Source organism: Solanum tuberosum, unplaced genomic scaffold, assembly GCF_000226075.1.
Source record: "Solanum tuberosum cultivar DM 1-3 516 R44 unplaced genomic scaffold, SolTub_3.0 scf00202, whole genome shotgun sequence".
NCBI classification, from domain to species: domain Eukaryota; kingdom Viridiplantae; phylum Streptophyta; class Magnoliopsida; order Solanales; family Solanaceae; genus Solanum; species Solanum tuberosum.
This window is the reverse complement of record NW_006239128.1, coordinates 522,798-542,959: the sequence shown is the minus strand read 5'-3', so window position 1 is coordinate 542,959 and position 20,162 is coordinate 522,798. Positions and strand designations below refer to the sequence as shown.

General features: G+C 28.6%; 1 protein-coding gene across 1 annotated transcript; it reads left to right on the top strand.

The window, feature by feature from the left end:
- Positions 1-6,575: 6,575 nt before the first annotated feature.
- On the top strand, positions 6,576-8,776 carry LOC102592366 (uncharacterized). The gene is made up of 5 exons (XM_006355619.2): positions 6,576-6,869; positions 7,648-7,750; positions 7,965-8,092; positions 8,237-8,291; positions 8,622-8,776. The coding sequence occupies exons 1-5, from the start codon at positions 6,744-6,746 to the stop codon at positions 8,636-8,638; spliced, it is 429 nt and encodes a 142-aa protein (XP_006355681.1). The 5' UTR covers positions 6,576-6,743; the 3' UTR covers positions 8,639-8,776.
- The last annotated feature ends 11,386 nt before the right edge of the window (positions 8,777-20,162 follow it).

Below are 20,162 nucleotides of genomic sequence, written 5' to 3'. Positions count from 1 at the left end.
AGTAATATTGTTCGGATTAGTTTGATTGTATCTTAGACTATTTCACTTTTGCTATTTTTTTCTATCTACATATAGAATTTAAGTAGATAAGAAGAAATTACCTAAATTTTTTTTTATAGTTATTGAAATTTGTATCTCATAATTTTTATTATGGAAAAGGGTAAAAAATGCCCTTAAACTACGTGAAAGGAACAAAAATGTCCTTCATTTATAGTTGGAAAAAAAGACAAATATACCCCCAAATTATCGTAAATGGTATGCAGATACCCTCCATTATACTTTTGGGACATTGGTGTCCCTGCCGTCCAAAAACTAGAGCATATATACCCTTTATACTAACGGATATACACGTGTCATAATCTTATCCACTGATCCTACATTTATTAAATATCGGATCGACGGATAAGATTGTGCCACGTGTCCCTATTTAGTCTTTTGTTAGAGTGAAGGGTATATATATATGCTCTAGTTTTTGTACGACAGGGGAACCAATGTCCCAAAAGTATGACGAAGGGTATCTGCATACCATTTACGTCAGTTCGGAGGTATATTTGTCCTTTTTCTCTTTATAGTTTGACTCAAAAATGTCTTTGCCGTCAATACTTTGGTTCAAAAATGTCCTTGCCGTCAATATTTTGGTCCAGAAATTCCCCTATAGTTACTAAATAGGTCAAAAATGCTCTTTTCCGAATAAATATATATATATATTTTTAAACACATCTTCTTCCTAATTAAAATATTATTAAAGAACACTGTTCTTGTTTTCTTTCTTTTAAAACCACTTTAACAAATAAAACTGTAGGTAATATTTTTTTTTTCTTAATCTCATTTTATCAATTAAAATAGAATAACTTCATGTACCCTTTCGATAGATAATATATGTCATATATATAAGATCATAGTATATCCATCATTAATTTATATTTATATAACGATAAAAAATAATTATAATAAAATAAGAAATATTTTCATTTTTTATTATTCTGAATTGAAGTAAGATAAACATTTGCTAATTTTAAAAAATTATTATTAGAAAAAAAATGTGTTGAAAAAGAAAATAAATAATATATTTATTTGGAAAATGAGCATTTTTGACCCATTAAATCAGACCAAAGTATTGAAGACAAGGGCATTTTTGGACCAAACTGTAAACGAATGACATGTTTGTTCCTTTCGCATAGTTTAAGGACATTTTTTACCCTTTTTCCTTTTTATTAATGTCATTGACGGTTGAAAAATATAAAAAAAGATATACGATGATTATGTTTTTTATTTGAGTTTAACTTACTCATGGATTGATCGATCGATTATTATTTAAAAGGTTGTAATTTATTAACTGTCACACTTTTCTATTTCTGCTAATAGTTTAACATATTCGTTGTGTTCTTCGACCATGCCAAAACAACTTCCTTTCTTCAGAGTGAATCATTTCGATTTATATATATAACTTATTTGTATCTTGCATTTAGTTACTTAATCGTATTTTAATTTTATTGAAGATTTGTTATTTCTTATACATTCTTTTCAAAGCAATGTAACTATTTACTTTTTATGAAAAAATATCAATAAATCTATTTCTTTTGTATGACTTGATAATATTTGAAAAATTATTATACTATCAATTATATAAATTAAACTCTTTCTTTATAGTTTATCTTTCCTTTAATTTGGACACAATTTTTTAGTCATGAATGGATGAGGATCATGTTAGGATGATATTTAATGATCAAGTGTGTCAAAATCTAAAATAAACATTATACTAAATTAACATTATTGTCCTTGAGATAATCATTATATTATTTCCTTTTTATTATCTTATCTTATACATTCATAATTACTAGGAGGAATTGAAATGTTATTGGAACAACCACAAAAGAATAATTCTACAAAAATATTATTAGTAGCTTTTGCTTTTAATTTCCTTCGTTATTTAATTAATTGTCCTAAAGGATATATAAACATGGCTAATCATAAGAATCAAAGAACATAATCTGATAAACTTTTTGAGATTATATAGTCATTAATTATCTTAATGCTTTAACTATTTTCGTAATGATTAATTATTGTTAGCCCCACTAATCCTATCATTATATGCATATACATACAACATAGATATTTCGGATTAGATATGAAAATTTTGGTTTGGATTTTTTTATCTATTTTCAAATTCGATAAATTGTAATTCAAATCCAACCAAACAAGTTCGGATGGATAATTTTCTTTTAACTTTTATTAAATTTTGAGAATCAAATAATTTAAATTTGACCGTAAATTTGAGTATGAAATCTTCAGATTTTTTGAAATAAAATCTATAAATTTTAAAACTACATAAAAATATTATAAGTCACAATAAATAACCATTCAAAATACATAAAGATATATATAAAAAAATTATGGTAAAAAATAGAGTTATTTGAATTTCGAAATCCAAAAGATTCCACATAAATTAAGACGGAGGGAGTAATTCTTATTTTGTTGCTATCAGTTGTTTCTTATACTTTTGTTACTCCCTCTTGGGATAGCTTTCGACTATTTTTCCTTAACTTGAGGATCTATTGGAAAACAACCCTCTCTATATACCTCTCTGTCCTCTGAGATAGGGATAAAGTCTGCATACACCTATTATTTTCAAACTTTATTATATGGGACTATACTGAATATATGTATTAATATTGTTGTTGTTGCTGCCCTTTGGAAATTAAATTTTTAAATTTTTTTTTTATATATATATATATATATATACACACACATATAGATTCTCCAAGTCCAACAGTAACTAAGTACTTAGGTGATAGTCTTCACACACCTAAAAGGAATAATTCCCCAAAACAAAAAAATGAGGTCGAAAGAAGAGAGGCACTTTTGACATTTTTGGTCACATGGCTATATGCCTATATCCTTATCTTAAATTAAAAAAATAATATTCTATGCTTAGCAAGATTGTGCCCACGTAATATAATATCTACTTAATTTTTGCCATTGATATAATATATATGTATCTTTTGGAGGCCAAAGAGAAGAATGGAATCAAAAGGCAAAGGTAATGGAGAAAGACGAGTCAACTGTTTGTTTTAATTTCATGAATGGTGAGGGACACTCCAACATATTCGAATAGAATTTAAGGTATATATTTATATATACGCTGATGGTATAAAGATATTTTTGGGTTATTGGAATGCCATCGAAATTATAGTTGTCATAGTTATTGAGTTAGTAGTTATATATTTATACATTTCTTAATATATTGGGTCATCTAAATTAAATTACATGTATAACTGATACTCTTTCTTAGATCCTGTAGGAATTAATAATGTTATTATAACCATCTCCATCATTGTCAACCATTAGAATCGTTGCTTATTACAAGCCGTTATTATCAATCACATCTGTCATCACAATCACCACTGACAGCCATCATCATTTGTTGTCAACCACTATTGTCAGTGGCTACCATATCTATAACTTTCATCATTATAATAATTATATTCACTACCACCATCACTGCCGTCACATCCACCAACAATATCAGTCACTAGCTATCACCACGCGATCAATCTCTACTACCAACACCTCCACCATCACAATTAGTATCATTGTTAACTACCACCAACGCATCACCATTCGTCAACTACCACACATTATTCATCCATTACTATAAACATTATCAACTACACGCTAAATAGAAAATCAAAAAATGTCAAGCTACAGATAAAAATGGATGTTCCCATAGCGTTATGCAGGCTTAGCTTAGTCCCTCTTCGAAAAAACAACAGGCACGCATTCCAAAAAAGGCATGCAGAGTTTGCTGCCATTCATGCTTTGCATTTTCAACATTTAGAATTACTTGATTAATTTGAGAAAGTCTTTTAATAACGATTGAAATTTCCCTCTTCAGTTGGAGGCAGAATCGGCTCCCCCTGAACCATCCTCGGAAGAGTAATTAATAAAGAAGAAGGGAACATGAGTTTCTATGCTACGCTCCATAGATGTTCGTACGATTCGGAAAGAAGGAGCAAATGTGAAAAAGCTCAAGGGATTTTTCCTTTGACTAGGGAAGCGCTCTTCGGGCTGAGGTCCAATTGAAAATCTTGCTCCCTTGTTTTTCCAAATTCCTAGCTATTGTGTTGATAATCCTTGGTTTGACCTTCTGTAGTGGTCCTGCTTTTAAGAAAGCGGAGCGGTCCAACATCAACCAATTAACTTCCTCATAAACCAAAACAACTATCAAATTGTCGCCATCACGTCAGTCACTACAACACCAATCACAATTATTACCACCATCACAATAACTAGTCAATAATATTAATTATATAAATAATTTTTTATGCAATTAATTAACCCAATATGGAAGACAGATATAGACGACCTTATCCATCTATCTAATTAGTATCTCTTTTGGGCGGCTCACGTGGTCATACTTCCCAAACACCCCTTCTTCTCATTTGACTTTGTAAATTATTTCCACAAGTGCTAAGAATATTTCTAGTATTTTTGAATCTTTACATTTTTTTAATTTCAAAACATAACTTTTTATACATCCAATGTATACATTCCCCTAATTATGGCCTAAAAGATACTTGTTGTAATGTTATTTTAAATATCCAACAACATATCTATGCCAACAAAAACTTCTATTAAGAATAAAATAAGTAATGCATAGTGATATTCTATCGACGGATATAGTGTATTGGATGAGACTGTTTTTTTTTAATAAGAAGTTTCGAGGTTTCAGCTCTAGATATGGAAAAATCCTTAATAGAATGGAATGGTTAAACTTCAATGCGGATATCGAATATTGAATGAAAACAAAAAAAATGTATAGTGATACTTGTATACACAAATGTGACCTAATAGAAGTGTTGGGGACAAGCAACATGCCCACTTGCAGCATTTGTTCTCTATGTGTGAGCATTATTGAAGTGATAAAATGGGCCCCTAATTCGCATAAACCATCTTGTATCGTTGACCCTTCCCCTTGCTAGTAACTTAGCTTGTGAATTATGACATTCGGGCATCGTTGAGGAGTTTCACATCAGATTAGATGAAAAAAGGAATGTGTGATTTTAATTTCTATATGATCTTGAATAATTTTTATCTCTTAAGTTTGAAATTGAATTAGTCTCAATGTTTATTTAACATGATATCAGAATCAGACTTCTGACTGTCCACGCCCTGAGACATGACAGTGTCAGGTATGTGGGGGTGATGACATAAGACTCTATGGGGTCGTTTGGTACAAAAATGAATAACGCAGAGATTAGTAATGCAATGATTAGTAATGCATGGTTTATTTTATCAAGTGTTTGGTTCATTGTTTCCAATCCCAACTTGTATTTGGATTAAAACTCTTTAGAATTCTTCTTTCCAATTATACCCTTGAATTATTATGTAATTGAGTCAAGGTAGATAATTGCCGGAAAATATTTTTTTATGGCCTTCTAACTAGTTATGAGAAGAATAATTTTGTTGTCATGTTTCCAATTTTCTACTTGAATTATGTAAGGATAAATAATTTTCATTTTAATAAATTGATCACTCACAAAATGTCAATTTTCCATTTAAAAAAAGACAAACCAACTAACTTTAGAATTAAAAAGACGGTCAACAATGGTAAAATTGAATAAACCATCTACATTTACACATAAAAATTGCAAGTTATAATTTTAATATGTGTGTAATTTTTTAAATTGTTCAAAATACGAATAATTAGTGATATATTTGCCTTTTAATTAGTAAATGTTAAATAACTCACATTTCAAATTTGTATTAGATATATTTAGTAACAAACAACTCTTTCTAAATAATTTGTAAGCTAATTTATTTAAATAAATTTACCAGTACAAATATAAAACTTAAAATCAAGAAAATGAAAAAAAATAAATTAAAATGATTTGAGGATATTTTTATCTTTATGTGACTTATCCCATGGTATTATATCCTATGTATTACTAATACCTTCAAATGGAAGGTATTAGTAATACATCCTATAATATTATGTAAGATGTATAACTAATCCATGAATTAGTTATACATAGGCTCAAATTCCTACAAAACATAGTACTAAATAATACCATACATAATACATGGACTATTTCTTTTAATGCGGCCTACCAAACGACCTCTATGTGGTGATGGATGGTGTCTTAGGTTTCCTTAATATGACTTGGACAATATCTAATTTTTGTGGTTGAGTTAAGCTAAAAGTTAACTTATTTATGATGGTATCAGAGCACGACTCTTCTAAGTTCTTGTTCTTGCTATTGGCTCCATACTAAATAGTACACGCTCCAGATATTCAGGTCTAGGTGTGACGTGGGGTATTGAAGAGTCTCACATCAAATAAAAAAAAAGGAATATGTGGTCTGCTTATATGATTTTGAGCAATTCTCAACTCTTGAGCTGATATTTACGTTTTTTTTTTTGCGTTTGAGATTAAGTTAGACTCAAAATCGATTTAACCGGAGTAGACGTGGTATTTGTCCATGTGCATGGGGCAAATGTACCTTATGTTTTTCTTTGGCACTATAAATAAGAGTGACAAATCTTTGTTTCTTATCACAAAACACACAAGAAAATCATCTTTACGTGCAATACTCCTCTCTCATTTCTATAACACCAAAATTTGTGTTTTTAAAAAAACATTTGAGTGTCAATTAAGACAAAAAAAGAAGAAGAAGAATTTTTCTCTATTTTAAAAGAACCTTAATATATCCATTTCTTGTTTAAATTTGTATTAATACTATATGGAAAAGGCAAAGCAAGTGATTGGTTCCTCATCTTCTTCTTCATCCTTCACCAATGAGCTATTTGGTCCCAAAGAGCCTTCAAACTCCACTCTCTTTGCTTCTGTTTTTGGTCCACCTTCCACGGTATTGTCTCGTATTTGTCCTTATTTTACATGAAATAAGTGGATTTTACGTATTTTTTTAATTATAAGGAGGAATACAGCACTATAGATAATTCGTCAACTGAGCTACACTCATTATTTTTATGTTCATATACATTTTGGCATGTATATATAAATAATTCATTAGTGATCAATTCAAGGGCAAAAGTGAAACTTTTTTTTTTTCTAACATGTGCTACTAAATTTAAGTTACTCAATTTCATAGTACAAGAGCAAATTTGACCATTTTTGCCTCCTTTTGGTTCTCTTCTTTCTTTTCATAGTTTCATTAGTTATTTTTTAAAAAAGTTTTCTCCTCGTTTTAGATAAAGAAAATTAATCATCTTTTTTTTTTTTTTTGCATGTTTGTATCAATTGTTCTTTTGTTTACTCAACTAATAGTTAGTATTATCTTAAAAAGTCATTTTCTTAGTTAAAGAAAATTGAAAGAAAAAATGACTTTCTTAAACTCAGATAATAACTATTAGTTGAATTCGGAGAACCCTCTTAGACCTTAGCTTATTAATTAAGTACATAATTAAAGAAAGTAGTTAGCAAAAGCTCAAGTTTATCCACTGGAATAACTAAAAATCCAGGAAAAAAAATGAAGGACTTGCTTTAGATTCTTTTTTCATTTTTTTTTTTTGTGTTTGATATTCATTAGCATCTAACAATGTGATTAACATGTTATTTATTATTTTTATCAGATTATTCATTAATAATAATTAAGAAATTTAAATATATTTATTTGTGACTTTTAGGGACTTAGAAGGGATCCCATTCACTCAGGGGATCATAGAGGTTCATCAAGAATCCAAGATCCAGGGAACCAGTATGGCTATAATACAAAATATGGGACTTCAGGTTAATTTCTGAAAATATATTTATATTATATAATGTTAACATCCTACTCTATGACAAGACTCGATGTGCTACGAGTTGGGGTCATGATTGAACATGACATATGGTTATTTGACGATTTTAATTAAGAAATAAGAAATGAAGTTACATCTTTGTTATCACTTATCGGCTATAGTTTCTGACATGATTTGATTCTAACGTTATTTATATTTTACAGATAATGGATCTAAAAGAAATCAGAATGAAAAAGTAGAAGCTCCATGTAATTTAAGTTCATCTATTTACTATGGTGGCCAAGATGTTTATCCTCCAACTAATCAGAACACTGGCTCTCAGAATAATATTGTAAGTATATATATATATATATACACTTATTTCTTTTTATATTACTATCTTAATATAATTAAAAGTGTTCTCATTTTATAATAAATAGAATTTTTTTAAAATATTTTGTAAATTTAATTTGCAATTTTGTGGTTATTTGATCAGGTAAAGAAAGATGGTGATGGTTCAAACTCTGCTTCAAGAGGAAATTGGTGGCAGGGTACGTAATATATAACGATAAATATATTATTGAATATTGTCACACTTTTTTTTTTCCGATTTAACTTTTTATTATTAAAAAAGATTTTTTCAATTGAAGTGACGATTGCAAAAAGGAATTATTCGACTCTTTTTTTTGGTACATGAAGATAAAAATCCGATAGAAAGAATTTTATTAACAGGAGAAGGTGTTAGGCATCTCCAAATCACGTGATTGTAGCATGATATCGCTACAGTGATAATATATTATTAAATATTTCTTTAATTTGAACATGATATCTTTTTTTTTCCAATATCATAAATACCAATTTTTATTTTTTATTTTTTGCAGGATCACTGTACTACTAAAAAGAGAAGTGGAGAGTAGTTGATGAATATTACAAAATATCAGTCTCTTTTTTGTGTTTTTTTTTTTAGTTTGTAAATCGGTATGATATTAAATATTAGTTACTATTTACAGTTATTGAACTAATTTTCTTGTTTTCATCTCTAATAGTTTTTTTAGCTTACTAAATATTTATATTTATATTTTTGGTTAAGATGAGTAAAGGAATACATAATTACATATGAACGTGACACACACAAAAATAAAATAAAATTGGAATGGTCCATACTCAATACATGCAATTCATTCTTAGAGTTTAAAGTAGGTACATCGACAATTTAAAGAAATTTTTATACTATCAGATAAATTATTATCGGCAGATGTCTTTTCGTAGAGTTATATATGTTCAATAAACCATCAAAGGGTATTGCATCATGCACGAATCCATCCACACTTATTTAAGTATCTCAGCTTCGTTGTGCACTATCAAATTTGCACGTTTTGTTTTTTGAATGAGCTGGTCTTTAATCTTTGTCCTTCAAGTGGATTGATCTTTAACTTTTGTCTTTTAGCAATCAAACTAATGTTTAGTGGGACATAAATTCTTTAGAAACTGAATCCATTTTGACTATGACTTATGAAATATTATGATATAAGAATATAAACTTATGTTCCACGAAAAGAATATTTATTATGACGGTCGAAGAATATAAATTATTAAAGGCTAGCACAAATGGGAATAAGTGCAAACTAGACCGGGCTCTTGGATAAAGCCATAAAGGCCCAATAAGTGTTGCCAAATCCCAACATAAAAAAAAACAAGGGGAAATTACGCGGTTAAGCAAACTTATACTACTTAATTACTCATCATAGCTATAAGTTGCTATAATTACCACTCGCGACTAACATTATACATTAATTACGTGGACTGACTTCGAGTTTGTATAGTTAGCCATGTTCGTATATGTATAATTCGCCAGAATAAACAAATACATATGTATTTGTTTATTCTGGCGAATTATACATTAATTACGTGGACTGACTTCGAGTTTGTATAGTTAGCCATGTTCGTATATGTATAATTCGCCAGAATAAACAAATACATATGTATTTGTTTATTCTGGCGAATTATACATATACGAACATGGCTAACTATACAAACTCGAAGTCAGTCCACGTAATTAATGTATAATTCGCCAGAATAAACAAATACATATGTATTTGTTTATTCTGGCGAATTATACATTAATTACGTGGACTGACTTCGAGTTTGTATAGTTAGCCATGTTCGTATATGTATAATTCGCCAGAATAAACAAATACATATGTATAATATACAATTATCTAACCGATATACATATACAATTCACCTCTCTCCTCCCTCTCCCAATCTCTCTTGCTTCTCTCCTCCCTCTCCCAATCTCGCTTGCCATATATACAAATACATATGTATAATATACAATTATCTAACCGATATACATATACAATTCACCTTTCTCCCACTCTCTACCCTCTCTCGCTCGCCTCTCTCCATCCTCTCCTAATATCTCGCTCGCCTCTCTCCTCCCTCTCCCAATCTCTCTTGCTTCTCTCCTCCCTCTCCCAATCTCGCTTGCCATATATACAAATACATATGTATAATATACAATTATCTAACCAATATACATATACAATTCACCTCTCTCCCACTATTTGCCCTCTCTCGCTTGCCTCTCTCATCTCTCTCCCAGTCTCACTCGTCTCTCTCCTCCCTATGACATGTAGTTATGAATTGTAATTATCAAACTATAGTTATGAGAGTAATTAGGCTACTTTTGAGTGACTGTTTGTCACGACCCAAAATGAGTCGTGAGTGACACCCACACTTAACCTCCTAAGTGGGCGAACCAAGGAATCCAAACCAAAACATAAACTAATAATTCAACTACGAATAACAACAATAATGCGGAAGCTCAAAACTTATTAAAGTAACCAATCAAATAAACCTCTAAAGTCTAACACTTATTATCCCCAAAATCTGAAAGTCATCACAACAAGGACATCTGTTCTTAACATATCAAGTCTAAAAAGTATTAGAGACCCCAAATAAGTAAATACGATGGTCCATGTCCGAAATTCAAGGACATCACGCCATAACTGAGAGAATCCAGCACGAGCTAGAAGGAATAGCTCACCCTGAAATCTGATGTGCTGGAGACTGGCTAGAGCTGAGGGCGAGTCGAAGTCACTGATACACTGGCTGAGCTCCACAAAAGAAAAAGAAGAAATATACAAGTAGGGCTCAGTACAGGGCAACATGTACCGAGTAGATATCATTGGCCAACCCAAAATAGAAACTAATATGTAATGAATAATAGTATAAAATCAACTATGACACTTAGCAAGTGGCAAGTAACAAACACCTGAACCAGTGTCAACCACACTAAAGTAAGTACGTAATCAGTTAACAATATCAAGATCACACATGAGGACTCATGCCTCCAAACCAAACTAATTTGGAAATTGAGTTCTTTGAGATTGAGTACATTAAGTTAATTCAATATCTTTTTCCTTTAATGTTACCGTGTTGAAACGTGACACTCCGATCCAATTATATCATTAATTTATTATTCATTATCACCACATTTCAATTTATTAACAATATTTCATCAAGCCTTCTTTATTCAAGGCATCACTTCGATAGAGAGGGTTCAAGATTATAAATTTCACGGTCTCAGGATTTCAGACCAATCACAAACCACACAATCAAGCTACACAATCACACAATCAAGTACATAGAGAACTTCACAATATCATTCAATGCATATCAATCACTATTAAGAGTCTATCTATCAAATAGAATAAACCATAACCTACCTCACCGAAGAATCGAAGTCAAGCAAGCTACTTCTCCAATGTCTTCCATTTCCTTAACGTCTCTGAACCTTTCCAATCTATCAAGTATATATATATAACTTGTAAATTAACGAGTATATAAACACTCATGCTACTATATGTCTAGCCTAGACCCAAAACTCACCCAATTCTATAATCAATTTCCTCAAATTCAAGCCCAAGGGTAAATCTTATTCTTCCATTTAGCATAACTTTAATGTAATTCATATAATATACTACACCTTATATTTAATTACCTATATAACAAAGTAAATAATTAATGTTAAACCTAGTTGATTAGCAAACCATGGCGTACTGCAAAATGAATGGCAAAACTAACATCTTTCTAATGGTTTAAAACTATAAGCATTACTCAACCTAATAATTAGCCATAATTAGGCATAAGGACCAATGCAATTATTCTAATTCCATCTTTCTTTCTCAATTCCAATTTTTTACAATATGAATGGTTGGCCTAACTTTTCTCTCATCATTCATCTAACAACAATACTATACATATGCAAACTTCACTTTATAATATAATAATCATAATAAATAAATAACAATCAGCACTTTAATTCATGAATGCAGTGAATCCAATTAAGTATTTTGCACCCCACCAACAAAACCAATCAACTTTATGCTTAAACCATGGACTTCACTTACTGCTACTCAACCAATTGAATTGCAATACGGGAGAAATCACATACACGATAAGTTCCAATAGCATCTACCATTCCCTAATCAATAAAGCATATGCATCCCATTAATATAACTACGAAAACGCTTCTTGAATTTGCGGCTCTTTTCTACTTTTCCTCCTTTCTACAGATCAGTTATCACCCTAATTGTATATCTTAAAATTATAAAAGTGACCCTCTATTAATTTTAATTCTATCTTCTTTAACCACCAACTAAATTAATTATTAAAACTATCCCACTAATTTCATAATTGTAGTTATGCATAGTCCAAAATACCCATTTAAAATCTCTCGAAAAGTATTTTATGAAATAAAAAGCTATAGTACTCAAAACAACCAAAAGGGTTGTTACACTGTATGTGAAAGTTCCTCAAAAAACAAAACAAAAATACATTTCCCCCCATAAAGATGACTTAAATGTCTTTAAAACCATTTATAAAACTATAAAATTAAAACAAAATTACTTATACATGGAAAAGAACGAATCAAAAATGAAATAGAAAGGAATAAAGATTTTTTTTTGAGATGGTATTTGGTAGATTAAAAGCAAAATTAGAATATAATAGTACCAAAAGTTTGGTCAAATTGAATTAAAATTACATATAAGCTCAAAAATCATAAGTTCCCCAATGTATGACTGATCTTAGCGTATAACATACTTTTAATATTTCATTTAACGTATAAATAATCAATAAGTTGGTTTTAATCACTCAAAATATTACCGCCAACTCATCAAGGGTCGTGGTGGAATGGATATAATCCTCTACTGGAGAAGATAATTTCAGCCCAAATTTATAAAATCCTCTTATTTTATTCATGTATTAATGAGTTAAATTATTTATCTTTCAATTGGATCAAGGTCGAGTCTAGGTCCTAGGTTGGGTCGGGAGTTAGGTCTTGAGCAAAGAGTGTGATCGATTTTCAGGTCGAGGTCAAGGGTCTGGTCCCAAGTCAAGGTCGAGATCGGGTCTGGTCACGAGTTGATGTTGGAGTCAGGATCAAATCTCGGGTCAAAAGTCTATCCCATGTCAAGATAAATGGGAGACAAGGTTTTAACTAAATACAACACAAACTACTATTCTATCTATCATATCACTCAAGTTGATCCAATTCATTCTTATCTATAGATAACATACGAGAGAACTTATGACCTCGCAAGTTGAGAGAGATTCAAACTCTTAATATTTCTATAAATATTTAAGCTATGGAAATCATGATCGATCACCATCCATAAAAAAAGGTATCTTTCAAATATACTTTGTATCAACGGAGCGTTCAAACATTCAAAATATGTCGAAATTGAAAATGACATAGCATTCAACTCCTCATAACCGTTGTTTCTATCAATTATCATCTAAAAATAATCAAGTAATTAATGATAGGACGAAGGTCTTTGGTTTGATCCCTTTTATGCATTTGATCCTAATAAGGAGAGTCTCTCCCTTAAAATTTAGATTAGTTAGGGTCTCAATATAGATATTGAATACTGAGAACCAAAAAACATAAATTAAAACTAATACAAATTTTATTTTGTTTTGTCAAATCTTTCTTTTACTTGTACCTCCAAGATAACTACAAATGAAATCAACCCTTTTTCTATTCTTATAGATGACTTCAACCAAAAAGACAAATTAAATAAATTAAGATATAAAGTGTAGAATCAAAAGATATGAAGATCTAGTTTAAAAGTTAGTTATTATCAGTTAGCTTTTGAGTTTTCTTTTTTTTTCCTCCAAAATATCTTAGATAAATTAGGCATTTTCAAAAGCCTTCAAGAATTACTCTATTTAGAATAATTGACTTTTTGAAATTCTTTTAAGCTAAAGATAAGAATGTGAAAGGGGGATATCCAAATTAGTTTGAATTCAATGCACTAGTGGTTTAAAAAAGATTTTTTGTAAGCTAAAAATAATAATAATTTAAGATCGATGAATTCAAACCGTATAAAGCATAAAAATCTTGTTCTTTCCACTTGAATAGAAAAATCCATAACCAAGGACAAATATGAAAATAGACCCTCTAGAAATGCAAATAAAAAAAGTAGTTCATAGACTCAAGCGATAAATTCGGTGAAAATTAATTTCATATTCTAAATGACCGAACGATAATATAAAATATAATTACACTATTAATACATATAAAAAGTTATAACATATGTGATAATAAATAGTAGTAGATCTTCCTTAACATTACTTTCATTCTTTTAATGGTGTCATCCATTATAATATTTACTAATTTTGGTTTTATTCTTGAATTATCCATGTAATACTAATCTAATCCATAGATGCTTTGTAAGAATATATATTTCTATCATGCTTTATCTCTTTGTGATCATCATTCCCTCTTAGTTCAGCCACAATGCAACTTCTAAATAAAGTATTATTTTCATTAAATTACTTTTATTATTTATATTTTTAAAACCTAAAATAAACAATTGGAGTAATATTTCCATCATAAGTTTGGAAAGTGGTTAGTTAGTGTCTTAGTGATAAAGGTCAAATTGAGAAAAAATTCTCTCTTAATCTACTAAAATAGACAAGTAAATAACATGTATTATTAATATATTGAACAAGTAGAAAATATCGAATGAAATATTTATGAAGATGATATCCCACATCGACAAGAGATAAGATCTCAGAACTCTTTAATATGACTTAGGCAATGCTCACTCATTGACTTGGCCGCTTGACATGAATTAGCCCAAAATTCATTCAGCGAATACAATGATAAAAAATGAAATTTGGGCCTAATACATGTTGAGTGGTGAGTTCATAGGCGAGAAATTTCTAAACAATATAAAAAGAAAAATAACTCTATACCCAATCGATGTGGTACACCAACCTATATTGATATTGATGGAAAGTACTGTATACCTAGTAGAATAAAAAAATGATAAATATTTTAGTCGACTTCTTCTCATTTATTTAAGTTTTGTTGAATAAAAATTCTGAAATACATGTATTAATGAAGAGTAACTTATATCGATAAAATAATTTTGACACTATTATTATAAGAAAAAACATAAATAAGGAAAATTACATTCAATAATAACCGGGAGGAACTAAAATGTTATTGGCATCCCAAAAAGAATGTCACAAAATAAGTAGGTATTTGGTTATAAATTTGAAATATTGTTTATTTATAAAAAAAATTATGGAGTAAAAATTGAAGATAAAATTATGTAATTTAGTGGTACGTTAGGCAAAAAAAATATTTGAGATAACATTAATCAACTTTAAATATACTTAAATTACTTTTATTATTTATATTTTAAAAACCTAATTTAACAACTATTATTTCCATCATAAGTTTGGAAAGTATTTAGTGATAAAAGGTTAAATTGAAGAAATAAAATACTAAAATAGACAAGAAAATAACACGTGTTATTAATAAATGGAACAAGTTAAAAATATCGGATGAAATATTTATGAAAATGATATACCACATCGACAAGAAGTGAGATCTCTAACCACTTTAATATAACTTTGACAATATTCACCCATTTAATTGGTCGCTAGACTTGAATTTAGTCCAAGATTCATTTAGCAAATACCATGATAAAAAATAAATTTTGGGCCTAATTTAAGTCAAGTGACTAGTTCTATAGGCGAGAAATTTTCAAACAATATAAAAAGAAAAATAACTCCATACCCCATTGATGTGGTACACCAATCGATACTAATTGAAAGTAATGTATACCTATAGTAGGATAAAAAATAAATAAAATCTTTAGATGATTTCTTCTTATTTGTTTAATTTTTGTTGAATAATTTTTTTGAAATATATGTATTTATGGAGAGTTACTTATATTGGTAGAATAATTTTGATGCGTGCAATTTAATTTAGGTACAACTATTATAAGGAAAAAAAACATAACTACGAAAAATTATATGTTCATAATAGGATAATGTATCGTCCCCCCCCACACCCACACACAATGTAATACATTATCTAGTAGGCATATTTGGTCATATAATTTAGATATTTTTAACTTTTTCAAAAGTTTATGAAGTAACATTTGAAGATAAGGTTTTGTTTAATTATACGTTTGCAACAAATATATGACATAATATTCAAGCTTAAATATACAACTTCAAAAGCCATCGATAAACTAGAAAACATGTTATAAGATATTTTTCAAATTTAAAATATAACTTTAAGTTGAATTTTAAATTTCTATCGTTAATACTGAATTTCGAATAAAATAAAAAACATTCTTCCCATCAACTTCAAGGTTGTTTCCTTTGGATTACAATAAAAATTAATTACACTATTAACCAAAATATATTTATATCATATGGGATAGTATATATAGATCTTCCTTAACGTTACTTTTCTTTTTATAGAATCTATCTAAAAGTATATATAAAAAAAGTGTTTGCATTATAATATTAACTAATTTTGGTGCTTTGTTGAATTATCCTTGTAAGATTAATTTAATCCATTAGATGCTTTTGAAAGATCAAATTGAAAACAAAAAACTAGTTCTCTCTTAATCTACTTAAAGAGATAAGTGAATAACATGTGTTACTAATATGTTGAATACGGAAATAATATTGGATGAAATATTTTCTAAACGATCAAATTAATATTTTGTTAACTGGTATTGAAGATGATATCCCACATCGACGAGGGATGAGATCTCTGAATTCTTTAATATGGCTTGGACAAGTTGAAATCATTGAATTGGCTGCTGGACTTGAGTTTAGCTCAATATTCTGTGATAAAAAAATGAATATTAGGCCTAACTCAAGTCCAACGGACAATTCAGAAATTAAAAATTTCTCAAATAATATAAAATGAAAAATAACTCCATACTCGATCGATGTGGTACACCAACCGATACCAATACTGATGGAAAGTAACATATACCTAAAAATTTTAGGTGATTTGAATATCACTATTATATGAAAAAGGGGCAAAACATAACTACAGAGAATTATATGTTCATATATATAGGACCATATTTCCCTCTTCTTTTTTGCATTTCTTTTTCTTTTTAATGCAAATACAGTACCTTTGACACAATTTTTTGGTGAGTAGATGAGGATCATATTAAAGAATGATATTTTTAAAGATAATGTATATCAAAATCTTGGTTGGATATGCTAAATAATTAATGGACCTCTTATTATTCTCCTTGTGATCATTACATTTCCTTTTGTTATCATATATATAAAACCAATAATAACCTAGGGAAATTAAAATGTTATTGGTACCCAAAAAGTAATGTTTCCACAAAATATTTAATAGGTGTTCGATCATAGATTTTTAAAAATAAAAATAAAGTTACAGTTAAAGATAGAATTTTGTTTGATTATATTTTTACAAAGAATATTTGAAATAATATTTATGCTTAAATAGCGTTAACTACAATTTCAAAAATAACAAGTGAATTGAAAAATATGATATAAGTTATTTTTCAAATTTCAAGTTAGATTTGAAAATTTCATGATCGCCAAACTCTCATTTTTTCAAAATTTTAAAGAATAAAATCTGACAAAAAAGTAAAGAATTTTTACGATTCTTAGTACTTTTGATTTCTTTCAGTATTTAGTTATCCTAAAGGATATGTCAAATGGATAATCATAAGAATGGGAAGAACACCATCCATTAATTTTTGCTTGATTAGTATAGTCATAATAATCTTAATGCTTTAACTATTTTAGTAACCATTAATTATTGTTAACCCCACTAACCTTATCTTTATATAGTACTATAATATTTTACCTAAAATGAAATGTACCAATGATGACATAGCCACACTCTTAGTTCTCCAAGTCTTGCCAACTTAACACTAAAAGATGCGGTTTCAGTGAATAAGATTGAATCTTTCTTAATCACTTTTCCAAATAAGGCCCTATGTGGCAAGAGTTTAAATATAATTAGACTCTTATTCAAATATCAGACATTGAGTGGGGAAAAAATTATTACCAACTTTAAGATTTTAATCTTTTTTCTTTTGTATTCCATCTATTCAACAATTTAAATTAATAGGAATAATTGAGATTAATTGGTACTCTCAATAGCTTTAATAATTCATTGAAAGTCTTTAGTATAATAAATCGCAATTCCTTCACTAAAAAGACATAATATAATAATGTATTAATTAATCAACATTAATAGTTAAAAAAAAAATGATTGATTAAAAACTAGACGTGAAGTTTCTAGCATCTACCCTAAAGTTTCTTCTCCGTCTCATATTAGTTGATTATTTTTTCAAAAAATAGTTGTTCAATATTTAAAAATGGTTGTTCCATAAATTATATACAAATATTTTTAAAATGATATTTAACTTAATTACATACCAAATTCAAAAACAATAAACGAGAAATTTATTTATTATTCTAAAAAATATTTTTTAATAATTAAAATATTCAGTACATTAATAAAGAGGAATTGCTTCTGGATTGGACTAGACTATACTAGAGATCAACTATTTGGAAATATATTTTCCTATTTAAATCTTGCTATATATTATTCCCTTTAAAGGAATAATTCTCCAAATTAAAGGAGAATTATACATTGAAATGAAATAAAGTTTTGACATTTGGATCACGTGTGGGCTGTTCTGTCCTTCTCAACAAAATCAAAAAATTCTTGAGAGGTTGATGCAGCATTAATTCCATCTTAATTCACTATTTTTAACGTGAAATATTAATTTATCTGCTTCAAATTTTGTAAAAAGGAAAATATTCGAAAAAGTTATTCTTTTTTTCCTTCATGTTTGATAGATCAAAATGTAGCAACATAATAAAAATAATAACTTTCTCGTGAAAATTAAATTACAAATTGATAGTATAAAGATTGTGGTGAGAGTGTGTGCTCGTTCATTTTATAAGAGGTTGTAGTATTATTTTGTTGTGGTACCATTCTTTTATTATTTGTTATTTTTATTATTATCTATTAATTTTTGTACTTTTATTACTATATATTTTTATTATTATCGAGGATCTATCGAAAATAATTTTTCTATTATTTTTTTGTACATGTTGACTTCTTCATACCTCACTTTAAGATTACATTGAATATTGGTGATTATGATAGTAATAGTAAGATAGATAAAATTCTTCTATTTTAAATCATGAATCTCAAGTTTGGATTCTAAATATGAAAAAAAAAATTATGTTAAAAGTTTTTTCCCTCAAAAGTTTCACGAAACACATTTAAATTAATCGAACTCTCAATATAAATATTAAATAAAACTGATACTTGTAACCCCTACACCTTAGAAATGACACGTAATTACAAGTGGCAACAACATGTTCATCCACTTGTCAGCTATATTTGATCTTCAATTAATTAAATAATATTAAAATTATGGAGTAGGGAATAAGAAAAATAAAATGGTCCATAGCACAAACTATATTGATGACACAACAGTTGACCTTTAAAAAGGATTATAGTGGTTGAATGAAAATTGTAGGGAAGGGTCATGGAAATGTGTGATATATATAGTATGATTCTAATTTTATTTTTAATCGGAGATTTTGAATCGGAGAGAAAACACTCTTGGTAAGTTCACTTCATGAAAATTTGAATTAGTTGAATTTTGATTTATCATATTAGGATTCATTGGATTATCTAGTGTATTGCGCAATTATAACTGGCTGACATTTTTGCCTAAGGTTCGTCACTCAATTAAGTATTACTTATTATTATGGAAAAACCGGAAAAAGAATTGTTGAAAAAAAATTGAAATTAAGAAAAAAACAATAATTTATGAGATAATAACTAAATAATTGAGTGATCATATGAGAAACCAAACCTGAATACAACAACTAAGCAACTAGTTCATTGTCTAGCATAACATTTTCGATGTATACACGTAAAAATCAACTCAAGTATATAGTTTTTTTACCTTTAGATATGTCCAAATACATGTATCTTGAATATATGAAGTCAAAATTAGGTATAATTTATTGTAGATATATTTATCCAAATGGATTCACATGTATTTGGGATACATAGC